The sequence below is a fragment of the Anopheles bellator genome, chromosome 1 (genome assembly GCF_943735745.2).
Source record: "Anopheles bellator chromosome 1, idAnoBellAS_SP24_06.2, whole genome shotgun sequence".
NCBI lineage: Eukaryota > Metazoa > Arthropoda > Insecta > Diptera > Culicidae > Anopheles > Anopheles bellator.
The window spans coordinates 32,488,582-32,503,089 of NC_071285.1; the positions used below are offsets into that span (position 1 = coordinate 32,488,582).

The following is a 14,508-nucleotide window of genomic DNA, read 5'->3' on the forward strand; positions in this document are numbered from 1 at the left end:
AAGAAAATTACTTGACTTATTCACGAAAAACAATCTATTCGGCTTCTTTATTCACCCAAACTACTAGCGATAGTCAAAATTTCTATTTTTCTATGTTTCCTTCTCTTTTTAAACCTTTTTGACAGATGACAGGGTTCAGCAACTTTTCAATGTTTTCGATTGCAGGGTCGATTCAGCAATGTTTTCAGCAGATTTCAGCAGAGCAAACGTCAGTGTGTGTCATTGTAGGCAACGGCGAAGACAAATAGTGAAAGAAGCGCTTGACGATTGTGCTGGTTAAAAAGTGCTGGTTCATACGAATGGAAATGGAAAGTTTTGTTGAGGTAAAGTTTCCCGTAACGTCGCTAGTGCCGAAGCACGAAACCGGGGTGCTCAACTTTCTCCGCAAGTACCCGCAGTACGACGGAAGAGATGTAACAATTGCGATTCTCGACTCTGGCGTTGATCCCATGGCAAAAGGATTAGAGGTGATAAAATGCGGTTGATTCGCTGTAGATTATGCGTTGATATCTGGGAACATTCCCGATTCCAACAATGGATTTACGTCATTCGCTTCTTGTTTTCCAATGTTATCCACAACCTTGTCCGCAGCAAGTTCCTGGAGGTGGCGTAAAGGTAATCGAGCGGTACGACTGTTCCGGGTGTGGCGATGTGGATATGAGCAAAGAGGTGACCGCCGGCGAAGACGGGACGCTGCAAGGATTGTCAGGCCGAACACTTAAATTGTCTTCGACTATGATGGCGAAAAACGTGGCTGGAATGGAGTTTCGAGTTGGTCTGAAGAGTATGCACGATCTATGTCCGTCTCGTATTCGCGAACGCATCATGAACGATCTGAAAGTGAAAACGTGGGACGATCCGCATAAAACGGCATATAGTGCTGCTTGCCGCGAGTTAACCGAATTTGATGCCGCGAACCCCTCGCCAACCGCTCTCAGTGGGAAGGAAAAGCTGATGAAGGAGAATCTGGAATGCACGATGGAGTTTTTGAGTGCATGCGAGAAAAAATTTATTGACTTCAAAACGTCATATGATTGCGTGCTGTTTCCTACAAAAGAAGGCTGGATGGCTGTGATCGATACAACCGAGAGAGGTGATTTGGAAAATGCAATACACGTTCTTGAGTATAGCCAATCTCACCAGATGGTCAACCTGGATGATTACCTCTCGATTTCGATCAATGTTCACGACAAGGGCAATGTTCTGGAGATCGTTGGTGTTTGCTGTAAGTGGTGGCCTTTTCTACACGGCAGAAAAGGTGACGATTGCTTATGTTTGTTATTTTCATGTTTGCAGCAAGTCACGGGACTCATGTTGCGTCAATTGCTAGTGGATATCATCCTGATAATCCCGAGTTAAACGGAGTCGCGCCGGCAGCTCGCATCATTTCGTTGACGATTGGCGATGGACGATTGGAAACGATGGAAACCGGTACTGCCTTGGTGCGAGCAATAATCAAAGTGGCCGAACTATGCGAAGCGGGCCGTCGGGTTGATGTGATAAACATGAGCTACGGAGAGCATGGACATTGGTCGAACTCGGGCCGTGTAGGAGAGCTGATGACTGAACTGGTGAACCGTTACGGTGTGGTTTGGGTATCTTCGGTCGGCAATCATGGGCCAGCCCTCTGTACCATTGGAACACCCCCTGACATAAGCCAACCAAGCTGTGTCGGTGTTGGAGCGTACTTTTCTCCCGAAATGATGGAAGCCGAATACACGCTGCACCAAAAACTGCCTGGCAACGTGTACACGTGGTCTTCCCGTGACCCCTGCATCGATGGTGGGTTTGGAGTGACAATTTGTGCTCCAGGGGCTGCGATTGCCTCTGTTCCTCAGTTTACAATGTGTAAAGCACAACTCATGAATGGAACCAGCATGTCCGCCCCACATGTTGCCGGAGCAGTTGGGTTGTTAATTTCGGGGTTGAAGCAAAAATCGGTTCCTTATACCGCGTTCAGCATCAAACGGGCGCTTTGGAATACAGCTACCAAACTCGACTACGTGGACAAATTTGCTCAAGGCAATGGCTTGTTGAACGTAGAAAAAGCATTTGATCATTTAACAACGTACTGTGAATTATTGGAGAACAAGATTCGTTTTGCAGTTACAGTTGGTAATAGCAACGCGAAAGGTATCCACCTGCGACACGGTGTTCTAACGAAGGTGGAGGAATATTCTGTGAACATTGAACCAATCTTTTTCAATGAAAAATTTGCTGGTAAGTACATTTTGGCCTTGTTAACGTCGTCGTGTCACTCAATTTTAAGATGATCTTTCTAATCTATTTGCAGAACCAAGAGATAAGATCAATTTCAATATACGGTTTACGTTGATTCCAACTGAACCGTGGATTAACTGTGGTAACTATCTTGATCTTTGTTACTCAGCCCGAAAGATTGTGGTAAAGGTGGACCCAACAGGCCTTGCACCCGGTGTTTATAGAGCAAGTGTGAAAGCATATGATTCAACCTGTCCGGAGAAAGGCGTGCTTTTTGAAATCCCTGTGACCGTTGTGCAACCGCACGTAGTAGACCCGAAAACCAATGAATTCGTGCGTCGTGATCCGCCCCTCGAATGCAGACCGAACACTATCATCCGAGAATTTCTGCTTGTACCGAAATACGCTACGTGGGCCATTGTTGAAATGATTTCGGCTGATCCGAGTGACGCCGTGGGGGGCAAATTCTTTCTCCACACGTTGCAAGTGCTCCCTCAGAAGTATTGCAAAGCGATGGAATTGCAAAAAATTCTACCGGTTAACGGAATGGCGCCTACTATTCAACCGGTGAAAGTTGTGGTAAGCCTATATGCATTATTTATTTCTAGTAAACAATCAGTTATCACTATCCACATCATTCCATTATATTCAGGAAGATCACATTTTAGAAGTGTGCATTGCGAAGTATTGGTCAAACTTTGGACGCCTGCTGTTACGGTATTCAGTGAAGTTCCATGGCATTAGTCCCCTAAATGGATGTAAGAGATTAGCAGTTTTTGTGACAAACAGATGGAGTTGTGTATTAATTGATATTTTTGCGATTTTTGTTCCTCTCTTTAGCTATTATGCACAGTGCAGGTGGCATTCACCGTATTGATCTGACAGCCTTGGTCAGTGAAGAAGTGCAACCGATCGTTTCACTAAAAACGGCCGCTATGGTACTGAAGCCGATCGAATCAAAAGTAATGCCTTTGACCAGCCGTGATGTTATCTATCCTGCACGTCAAATCTACCAAAATGTGCTCTCGTATCATCTGCACTTGGCTAAGAACTATGAAGTTGCGCTTTACACACCTCTTTTCAGCAACATTCTGTACGAGAGCGAATTTGAATCTCAGTTCTGGATGGTGTTCGATGCAAACAAACAAATGGTCCGTTGTGGAGATGCGTATTCCAACGAAAAGTACGAAAAACTTGTAAAAGGCGACTACACAGTTCGCCTTCAGTTGCGTCACGAGAAACGCGAGCTGTTAGAAAAGCTCAACGAAGCAAACATTGTGGTCAATTTTAAGTTGCCTAACAACTTGTCGGTCGACGTGTACAAATCATATAATCAGGTGCTGTCCGGTGGTAAAAAACTCACTAATTATTTACTACCGACCGGTGTCTGTCGTCCTATTTACCTCGCGCCTATAAGCAGTGAAAAGCTCCAAAAAGCTTCAATTCCACCGTATTGTTCATGGCTTGAGGGTCATATTCTCTACGCCAAAGAAGAGTTTGTTAAGAAGTGTGTTTCGCACAATTTTCGGTACTTGCTTATTGAAGGTCAGCCACAAAAGAAAAATGTGAGCTCTGTAGGAGGTGTAGTTGGAGGTAATGCCGCAACACCCAACGGAACCAACATTTCCATCACTGCCTCCCCATCAACTAGCAACGGAAACTCTACAAACGCTACTTCAAGCGATAGTGGGGCTGGTGGACCTAAAGAAAACAAAACAAGGTGGGATGAATACTGTGAAGGTTTGCGCGACTTTCAAACGGGTCTTATATCGAAAATGGATGATGAGAATGCGAACAATTTATACCGAACCGTGCTAAAAGAAAATCCGGACCACCTACCTGCTCATTTGGCGATGGTGGACAGTATTGAGGGAGGTGAAAAAATGCCTAACCTTCCACACGCATTCAAAGGTTCGTTGGATCCAAGCGATCAGGCCGCGGCGACCGTCCTAAAGGTTAAACTATTGCATATCATCCAATTGAGCGGCCTCGTTCTGAAGGGGATCGATCAGAACGCTTTACTGGCATACTACGGTATTAAGGTCGACAATCGCCATAATGCGTCGAAAATTAAGATGTAAGTTTGTGTTTAGTTGGGACGTATCGGTTTCTACATGATTTCATAATTGTTTCAGACAAATGGATAAACAAAAGCAACTTCTTCTGGATGCGTGTCAAAGAAAGTTCATAGCCCTTTGTAAACTTAATGAGATACAAAAACTTTTCGATGCGCAAGATCCTAGCCAACCAAACTACGAAGAAGAATTGGAACAATTGTATGGTGACGTTGGCAAGTTTATTGAATACATCGATTCGAAGGTAACTAAGGTTAACGATTGAAAAAGGGTTTGAAGTTAGCAAACTCGCGATAATCGTCTTCTCTAATGCACAATCTATATGAGCTTTCTTTCTCTTTGTTCTCCAGGTGTTACTGTTATCAGTCTGGCATGCATTTTACATGAAACATCACGGACGTATGCTCAAGTATTTGCACAAATTGTACGAAGAGAAACTAAGTCGCGATGTCCTGGAGGAAACACTAGCTGTGGTCAACTGTAAGAAGTGGAATCACGTCAGCAAGCTGCTGTCGAAAATAATTGTTTCGTCCCACCCTCAGGGATATCGTCCGTTCTAAGAAGAGAAGAGATTTTGTGCGTATTACTGTGTTGCAGTAAACCATTGCTCGATGCCTTGCAAGACACGTTTGTAGAAAAAATAATACTTTATTTTTATTGAGTTGGATACAATCAACGTTCTTTCACTGTTTTCGTTGCCTTACTTTAATGACTTTGGACTGTGGGGGAGATTGCCAAATTTGTATTACCTGAGTAATTAAAATAAAGAAAAAAATGGAAGTAAATCTACTGCAAAGGGTTGGCCCAGCAGGAGTCAATAAGTGGTTACAAGCGAAAAGTTGAAAAGTAAATGCATGTGAGGCAAACAATAAAATTCCCTTTCAAAAATTGTAGTAAATCAGTGTTAATGTTGATTCAAAGTTTTAAATTTTTCTTTCGAATCTGCATCATAAAGCATTATTGTGCTGTCTTCCTTGTCATTCCAATTTCTGGCCAAATTTTTGACTATTTCAAACCTAACTCACGCTAATCTCGTTTATATTATCACATTTACACTAAAACGAAGGAAACGTAAATAGTAACTACCTATCGCATCAAACAATATAACAAATTGAGAACTCTGCTTGACACATTGGCAATTAACTTTTACCATTGACTTAACATTGCGAAAAAATATTGCTAAAATATTTTTCTTGTGAATTTACCACCGACATCACTAGAAAACCATTTTAACTTTGCCAACTCAAACAAAACCCCATTTTTCACCCATTTGGTACACCAGTTTCACTCATTTGGTATGAATAAATTATTTATTGTCACGACCACTTGTATTGATCAGCTTACTTCTAGTTGGTCACTTTCTCTTTTGTGCTAATGACAAAAAGGAATTTTTCTAATGTTAGGATAATGTTACCAGGCAGACAATATACCATTGCAACGTTTCCTAAGAATTCCCAAGCACACAGAATAGTAAGTGTTTCAACATTAACACGTACCTGGGAGCCAGTGCAGCTGCTCTAGTAACACTTGAGTCTGTGTTCTTTCCCTTTCCAGCCCTACTTCTTTGGTCCGGACTGTCGTTAGCAGAAATTTTCCCCACATAGTGTTCTACCACTAGTGTTCACCACTTTTTTATGATTGCCGCACCCAACCACTCTAGGTTTCTTTCCGTCCTTGAGTTGTGTTTCTAGTGTACGTATCCATATAACATTTCATTTCACTGAACTACAGGAAACCAAGTTGCTTTCTATATCGACCCATGCCCCATTTGTAGTGGTTGGATTGTGCAAAAACGAGTGAGGATCAGGCTAGAGTCCTATCGATAGTAGCTTACGTCTGGAAGATTATTGGGACCGTGGGCATCAAGTGAAGTCAGTCGCTTAGAAGGGTTCCTTCGCTTCACTTTGTTTCGTTTTGATTCACATCGTTTGTGTTTTCGTTTCTGCTACCAAAAACAAATTTTTCTGAATACTTTTTGTTGTTTAGCATTATCCTTATAACTATAAGCTATAACTAGATTACAAATCAGCAGGTGAGTCTCTTTCATTTGTAATTAGTGGAAGATAATGTGATCCGATAACTATGTGCATCTAAGAACAACGTTCGATCATTTGCATTAAAAACTAACAGGCTTGGTACACCGCTGAAGTGTTAGTGACTAGTTTTAGCAAAATAATGTAATTGGTCATATCTATCGAAAAGTGCTCTGGAAGACTTAGTGTTGCATAGAATAGATCATTATTAATAATGATCGTATGTAATGAATGTATCTAATTCATTGTCGAAAAAGATACTTTTCATGGTGTTCATGAAGGTCTTATGTTCTTTAGGATTTTTGAGCCTGAATAAGATGTTAATTAGCCAATTTGTACTGAAGATTTTTTTAAAAACTTACTTAAGTAGCATTCTATTCAGGCTTTCATAGCATCACAGTGTGTCATATAGTGCGTGCTACATTTGTATATGGTTATAAAGTATCCCGCTTAAAATCGTTAATGTTGCTTCAACCTATCAGGGTGCTGCACGGCAGGATAACTGGTAGTCGAAACTTTTTGTTCCGAATTATACATTTTTATGCAAACGCAAAGTGTGTGCTTCTTTCTTTCCGGCATCACAGCCGCCGAGCGGTCTTGGCCTGCAATAGATTATTCTGCCATCCCGGACGCTATGGCTGCACCGTCGACGCTGTCCCACCATCTAAAAAGGTGCCCACCAAGCCTACCCTGTCCCTGAGAATGGTCTTAGAAAACTTTGCGAGTAACTCAAAGGTCTACGAAGTTTTGGACCTAAAGGATTAGATCGAAACACATCATATTTCGACTTCTTAGCAGTAGCAGGACCCCTAGTGTATCTGTATGTTGTCCAGGCGCTTTGTCATAGAGCAACATTAACTTACCGTGTCTTCGGGACCCCTTGTGGTGGTTTTTACATCAATGCATGGTTCAAATTGATCATCATTGATCATTGATCAATTGATCATAATCAGTTTTTCTAAAAAAAATCGGAAGTAGTGTATCGATAGCATAGAAATTAAAAGTGGCTGAGTATTTTGTGTATATATCTTGCTACTTTTATTTGAATCACTTCCAATTACTTTTACTCATGGAGCAGGTGTTGATGTTTTTTCTTGTGACAAGAGAAATGGATTTCAAATATTTATGTCCCTTTGCTCAAAATAGACGAACAAAAACGAAAGAGAGGTCGTTAAGGTCGTTATGAGACCAAAATCAACCTGGGAAAGGCGGCCACATTCAGCTAGAATATGTTCAAAAGGGTCCTGAACCAGATGTTATAGTACCTGTTTATTAAGACAAAATCGGTGTAGATTGCTATGTGACTCGTCATAAATAAGCTCCCATACCGAAAGTAGTAGTAGCGGTATAGCAGAAAACTAAATAATTAACTATTTTTATAATCGATAAATTCTTCAATGTCTTAGTTTGGCTGCTGCAATAAAATAAAACTGTTCCGTTTCCGATAACAGACCAATAAACTAACAAATAGTTTTGCAAAATCTAAAATATAATCTAAAACGGTTGTTCGATAAACGTAACACAACTAATTCGAAGTAAAAAAAGGAATACTTTGACATTTTGTATGCAACTAAACATTTACCTATACATTTTTTTAAATACATTTTGCTGGGTTCGTATCTTTATTTGTTTTTACAACAAATAAAGACAAATAAAAACATTAAACGCGAACTTACCCCCAACATCACACTACTTCAAGATGAATGGGAATGATGGGTGGTGGATAGGTGGAAGAAGGCTTTTAAGTGAAACTAGTCGATTTAGAGACCACCAAAACCTAAGAAACGATAACCATATTGCCCTAGAACGTATTTTAAGGATTGGGGTTGTTGGGGACTCGTCCTACAAGGGTCAAATTTTGTCACATAGTTTCTCAGATGAGCGTCAAAAATCGTGCAAATTTTGATGAAATTCGATTCATAACTTGTACAGTAATTAATGTTTATAACAGTTAGTTGATAGGGAGGGGAAAGAAAGAGGGGAGTGAGGTGTTTCTTACCATGGCCATTGCACTCCCCGGCCCCTAAAATCTCTGTATACCAAGTTTCAAGTCAATCGATCCAGTAGTTTCGGGGTCCATAAGGAACATTTTTACGGAACTTTTTACGGACAGAACTTCATTTTTATATATACCAGTATAGATAGAAAAGATAGTATCTTATGTTAATATTCAGTTCTAATAAAAACGTCATTGGTACAGTCGATGATGGTTCCATTGGATCTGATGGGTACTCCAGTTGTTAATGGCAGTGATGGAGGAGCAAGAACTGGTGATGGTACGCCTCGGGCGACAAACAACCACGGTATTGCTACCATTGGTGCCAACACGTCCTTTCGACGGGGGGATGACGAATATAGGAGTAAAATCATGCAATGTAAGTGTCCATTAATTCCTGCATGCATTCTTGAAAGTTTCGACAAAATATTGCGCTTTAAATATTGCAATTAATTTTTGTTATTTATCAATTTTTCTACTATTCTTCTATTATATTATATTTTTCCATTGTGTTTCATTCATATCTATCAGCAACGCTTCGTAAGTACGGTGAGTAAATGGCTATGTAATATTACCGTATTTTTCCGTGTATAACGCGCACCTTTTTCCCAATTTTTTTAGCTCCAAAATCTGGGTGCGCGTTATACAAGGGTAGTAAAATTTTTGTCTCCTCTAAATATACAAATGTGCCCTTTTAGGTACATATTTTATGGTATTATTGAATAAATTATGAAATGAAACATTTTTTAGGAATATAATTATCCACACAATATTGTTACATATAATATATACCCAAAATGGGGGGTCTTCTATCTTATATACATTCTGTGAAATAAGTACCGGGAATTTGTGATTTAAAAAAATGCTTATTTTGATTTTCGATTTTTTGTTGCGTAATGTTGCTACATATGTTACTCACTTATGTTGAAAATTTCGGCTATTTTTAAAGCTCAGTTAAATTTTTACAGCTTTTTTGCGTGAAAGAGTTTTGTCTCAACGGCGATTTCTGCCTTCTCCGTAATAAATTGACCACGAAGCGGTAATTTGAGTTTTGGAAACAAGAAAAAGCTATAGGGGACCAGATTTGGTCAATACGGTGACTTTGGCATCATTAGTTTGTAGTTTTTGGCCAACAATTCGCACACAAGCAGCGATCTTAAACTTCGTATGCACGTGGTCTGTTCAAAAAATTTCACGACATTTGGGTTTCATTTTTGGATATCGCGTTTGTGGCGGATTACTTCGCGCAAATTGCACATAATTTGCAAGTAATATTCGTTATTGACCGTTCTATCTATCGGCAACAACTCATGTGGCACCACGACCGTGTAATTGAAGAAAACTGTAAGTGAAACTGTTCACATTCGACCAAACTTTGCTTTTCGAAGGTTTTATTTTTATATTTTTGTTGCCACACGAAACGTAAACGATTTGGCATTACAAAATTATTTTACGCTAGCTTTTACGCTTCGTGTGGCCCCAGCTTTATAATATCTCTCTTTCCTTTGGTTATAAATGACGGCTGATAAAGATAAGAAGTTCTATCGATACGGAATCGAAGAACTACCTAAAAGATGGCAAAAAGTTGTACCTAACGACGGACAATACTTTCATTAAGTAGTCATACGTTTTGTTGTTGTAGTTAGATCACAAATGTTGAATGAAAACCGAACTAATTAATTCACACACCCAATACATTGTACAACATCATTCTGAGCGTCTTGTCTCACGTTGCCTAAGAGGATTTCGTCAGGATTTATTATACAGAGTCTATGTCTTAGATGCGTATACAGTCTCAGTACAAAGATTATGAAGCTTCTGTTTAACACCAACTTTGAAATGATCTACCTACCACGAATCTCCTCAGTTATGTCGTTTTGAGAGCTAACCGTTGATCCGTTGATAGGTGAGGCTCGTGACTGCTTCGAACTTTCGGTTACAGACGTTCTTGGTATAGCTGCTGAAGGTGCCACCATCGGAAGTTCCTGTTCCTGTTACCTATTGGAAAAAATCTATATACAAAATGGATTTTTTGTATACAAACAAATTTAGAGGATGCCAAGATCCGAGCCATAAGGCATCGACTCCTGGTACGTTTAGATAAATTTCGGTGTTTACGCGTTTTCTTCAATTCCTGACAAGCTCGACTACAATCCTCTTGAAGCCTGGTGTTTCGTTATGTTTTAGTCGAATGATAACCTTCCGAGTCTCTTTGATACTCGGTGGCAAAAGCACATTTGTATCCGCTAATGGATCCTCTGGCTGCTTGGCTATTTGGGACCTCTGGCTGATCACTGGTCAGACTTCCAACGTTGTCCCGGCAACAGATGACCTTGGGTACGAAGTTGTTTCGTTGATGTACTACCACTTAGTAGAATAATTTTCTGATTTTGTGATCTCACAATTATTTCTTTTGTCGCTGCTTTGCAGGGCTTTTTATATTCCTTTCGCTCTTCTTCCCGAGAGTTGTCCGAAAGTTCTACTAAGTCATACCATTGAGCCTATTAGCACACCGACGTGGCTCTTGAGATGTTCTTTCTCCCAAATTCTGTACTTCCAATGACTGGATTAATTTCGGATACAAAATTGGTCAATCTTAACCATGTTCACCATTCTTTCAATTGGTTAGAGAACCATAGACCCTAGCCCTAGTATACCCTGGTGTAGCTTGGTTTTCGGAAAGTATGTTCCCCATCTGTTAGATTAAAATCTTGAAGGCGTCCGCATGGATTAAATAATACCCGTTATCCAACAAAATGTCACTAGTGTTTACAGTTGTAAACTTTACACTCAATTGGAAATGGTGAAATGGTGTGTGTGCTGAAGATACGAGAGGTTTGTTTTTATTTCGAAGAAAATGTCAAGTGAACCAATAAGAGTGAAAGAAAAACAGAACTAATGTACTTAAAACCTAATAAACACTTGTATACGTTACGATGAGCGAAAGAAAAAAACCGAACTAGATCAAACCCCAGAATCCGCCTTTTCACCGGACTTTTTACCGTACTTAGAGAATTGGAATCGTTTCGATGACTAGTGGGGTAGCCGATGGCGGTGGCAAAAGGTCTAGATTAAGCGAGACTTTTGCAGAGATCAGAAAAGGCCATGAATGGAAGTTGCCACCCAGTAACTTAATTCTAATCAGACGCTGTCCCGAAGGCTCAAGCTATTCATTTGGGGCAAATGATAGCTCCGGGTTATTACCTGACACTACAAACATAAAAGAAACGACGAATGAACTGCAAGCAAACAGAAACATACACGCTAGCAAAATTGAAAGAAGATGCATGGTGAAACGGGAGATTTTTATTTATCGTTTTATATTCATCCAATCTGTTTTGTACTCTAGCCTTAAAAGGCGAAAGTCAACAAACTATGAAAAGAAAGGCCATGTTCTCAAAGCTGGAAATGCTGGGAATGCTGGTATGTATTGCTTGATGTCTAGATAATCTTTTCTTACACGCTGCGAAAGTAAAAAGTATTTTTAGTATTATAATCACTATGCTTATGTTATGGACGCTTCTGAGTGTTCGAAGACGTATTACTACTATAAGTTTTGAATATTTATTTTAATAATTAACCATCTGCCAAAAATAACTGTTAAGAAATCTTGCAAGTAATTCGTCTATTACTACACCAACGCAACAGCTGTCGGGGTTATTTTGTGATTGTAAGCTCAGGCCACGTGTTTCGAGCTGTAGGTGCGAGTGCCTCACTCTAATGTGAAGTTGACCTCCGGCGACAGGTCAAGTTTTTTTTTCACACATAAAGCGATAGAATACTATCGCTAAGGACCTACCATGAACGCATGCGTGTTTGGTAGCATTTTATTTCAGCTTACGAGGCCTTCTAGTGACCAAAATAATATGTAGGCGAGCGCTTGTGTCAGAAAGTCTATGGTAGGAGATTATAAAAAAGATCAATTTACAAAACTTGCTGTTTATAGCCATCATCACCATGCTTAGAACAAGAATAACGACAACTTGGAACGTAGCAGCGCCCTTCGACAATAGCAAAACACTGAGAGAAATGTTAATAGTGTTTTCATCATTAGTATAGTTTTTTTTTACAATTTTTTCCTAACATTTGTCAAAAAATGTCATGATTAAACATTTTGCCTTCCACTACAATCAGTATTCACACTGTCTACTTTTGATGTTTGAAGCACCATGTTACAACCAGGCGTAACATTCATATTGGCACTTGTAGCGCGCAACCTTCTACGACATCAAACAGGGCCCGAAAGAGATCAGAAAGTATCAATAAATGAGTTCGCTCGTACGGGCCCATACGTATGAATGTTTCCCTTCTGTCGTGTTCATGTCATCAACTGCAATTTTCCAACTACTGACCACTTACAGTAGTTGGAAAATTCGCGGTGGTCATCATATTTTCTTATGGTTTGTCGGGATCACAAACGTCTTCGGCTTACCGATTAAAAGGTACGAATGCGAAAGGCGTAAGGTCAAACTTGTGTGCATACTGAATTTGGTTCAAATAAGGATATGGACTTACAGAGTGATAAAACAATTTCAAAATTGTGCTCGATTCCACTCTCAGATATGGTGAGTATCCATCGTAAGAGATGCGGTGCATACATACGTATTTTATATTGGTAAATACGTACATTTTCATTGTGAGAGAAGTATCTCTCACGATGAAAAGATGCTCCATGAATTCCATGAGAATGAACAAGGGTACCTTCAAACGTGGCTCCCGTTACCGAGGGCTAGCCCAAGGATGGACAAGTGCAGTTGAACCAGGACGAAGAAAGTATAAACACGCACTCAAATACACAGGTTAAACACCTTCCGGTGTAGTTCCAGAGCCAGGACTTCACCAGAGAGAGTTTCACCTCCGGCGAACGAATCCGTAGGTGCACACGTTAGTCGACGACGAACCATCGTTTTGTGAGGGTTCGTGGATGAATATACCCGTACTTTGATATTAAACGATCTATTTTGACGACTTTTCGTGTAGGAAAACCTTGTAAAAAGTGGTTGTGCACGAAACAGCAAGAAATGGAAAGCTGCTACATGATTGAAGAACCATACCGGAGGCAAGTGGCTCTAAAATGCAAGTCCGTGCGAAAAATCGGTGCGGTATTAAAGTAACATCGGAATAATTATGTGATAGGCCTCCCATTACCAGTGACACTACCCTGTTTGCAATGTGCGTTTGTGTCTGAGTGTATATTGTAATTTTAGCGATTTAGTGGAAATAGAAATATATAGTGTTTTACATCGCAGAATTTTTTTGGTTTCTCGAAAACCCCTGCAGTTTTAGTAAAATCGGCGCATTATCCAGCCGATCATTGGACTTGTTGAATCAGTATAACGTTCACTTAGTTCTAAGGTATTCGTGTTGTCATTTCGGCTGCATGCTGGTTGGGGCCGCACGCAGAACCTTACAATACTAATGACGCCGACTATCAATCCGGCTACGCAATCCATCAAAATGCTGCACTTTGGCAACAATAATAGTTCTCGAGCTTGCTCGGTGCAAAGGCCAAATACTACCACATCCGGAACGTCTATGTATACATCAGGTTAAACATTTTTAAAATTTACAAAATTACAATTTCTTGTACCGATAATATATTTAGTTTGGATCTTAAATCTTATCTAACCTTAATCTTATCTTAACATAACCTTCCCGCTGAGAAGATGGAAATGAGAGCATTTAATGCGCCCTTTTTACTGTTCGTCAGAAAGTGTGGTTCATGAGTATGGTTTAATGTTGTTAAATTATCTTCCTTCATGGTTCGCAAAGATATTTATCTTGTACTTGATTTTATGCCGTTTCTGTGTTGTTATTGGGGTATATCTGTCATGCGATCGGCCTTTTGTGTTTTATAGTTTCATTTGTTTGGACAGACTAATTCATTGGTGCAGAGTAAATGAATGATCTACGAATGAACTGTTCCAATTTTAAATCAGCGCGTTCGCTAGTTTTTGGATACAGTAGTCCATGAGTAGAAATCCCTCCGTTGATAGAGTAAGCAACAAAGAGTAATAGTGTCTCTATTGCAGACCAAGATCGCTTAGCGGATGTAATTGCCAGATGCGACGAAGTTCATTACTTTAATGTGGGGTTATGCTTCAGAGGTTATGTTATGCAAAACATAGGGGTAACCAAAGCAGACTCGTCGTGAAATTTTAGCGGACTTGCTAAAACTGGCTAA

The 14,508-nt window shown here is 40.0% G+C and overlaps 2 protein-coding genes across 3 annotated transcripts in view; both read left to right on the forward strand.

The window, feature by feature from the left end:
- Positions 1–296: 296 nt before the first annotated feature.
- On the forward strand, positions 297–5,172 carry LOC131206448 (tripeptidyl-peptidase 2). Of its 2 annotated transcripts, XM_058198999.1 has the most exons (9): positions 297–467; positions 592–1,225; positions 1,297–2,220; positions 2,294–2,799; positions 2,873–2,978; positions 3,061–3,784; positions 3,908–4,297; positions 4,356–4,539; positions 4,646–5,172. In XM_058198999.1, the coding sequence occupies exons 1-9, from the start codon at positions 300–302 to the stop codon at positions 4,853–4,855; spliced, it is 3,846 nt and encodes a 1,281-aa protein (XP_058054982.1). In that variant the 5' UTR covers positions 297–299; the 3' UTR covers positions 4,856–5,172. The 2 variants fall into 2 exon arrangements, with proteins under 2 accessions (XP_058054982.1, XP_058054983.1); XM_058199000.1 differs by having other exon boundaries at positions 414–467; positions 596–1,225; positions 3,061–4,297.
- A 3,359-nt stretch (positions 5,173–8,531) lies between these two features.
- Positions 8,532–14,508, forward strand: part of LOC131215443 (band 7 protein AGAP004871) — a 29,170-nt gene continuing 23,193 nt past the window's right edge. The window contains exons 1-2 of the mRNA XM_058209831.1: positions 8,532–8,703; positions 8,856–8,873. Of these exons, the coding sequence (XP_058065814.1) occupies positions 8,532–8,703; positions 8,856–8,873 (190 nt within the window). The remainder of the gene's footprint in view (positions 8,704–8,855; positions 8,874–14,508) is intronic.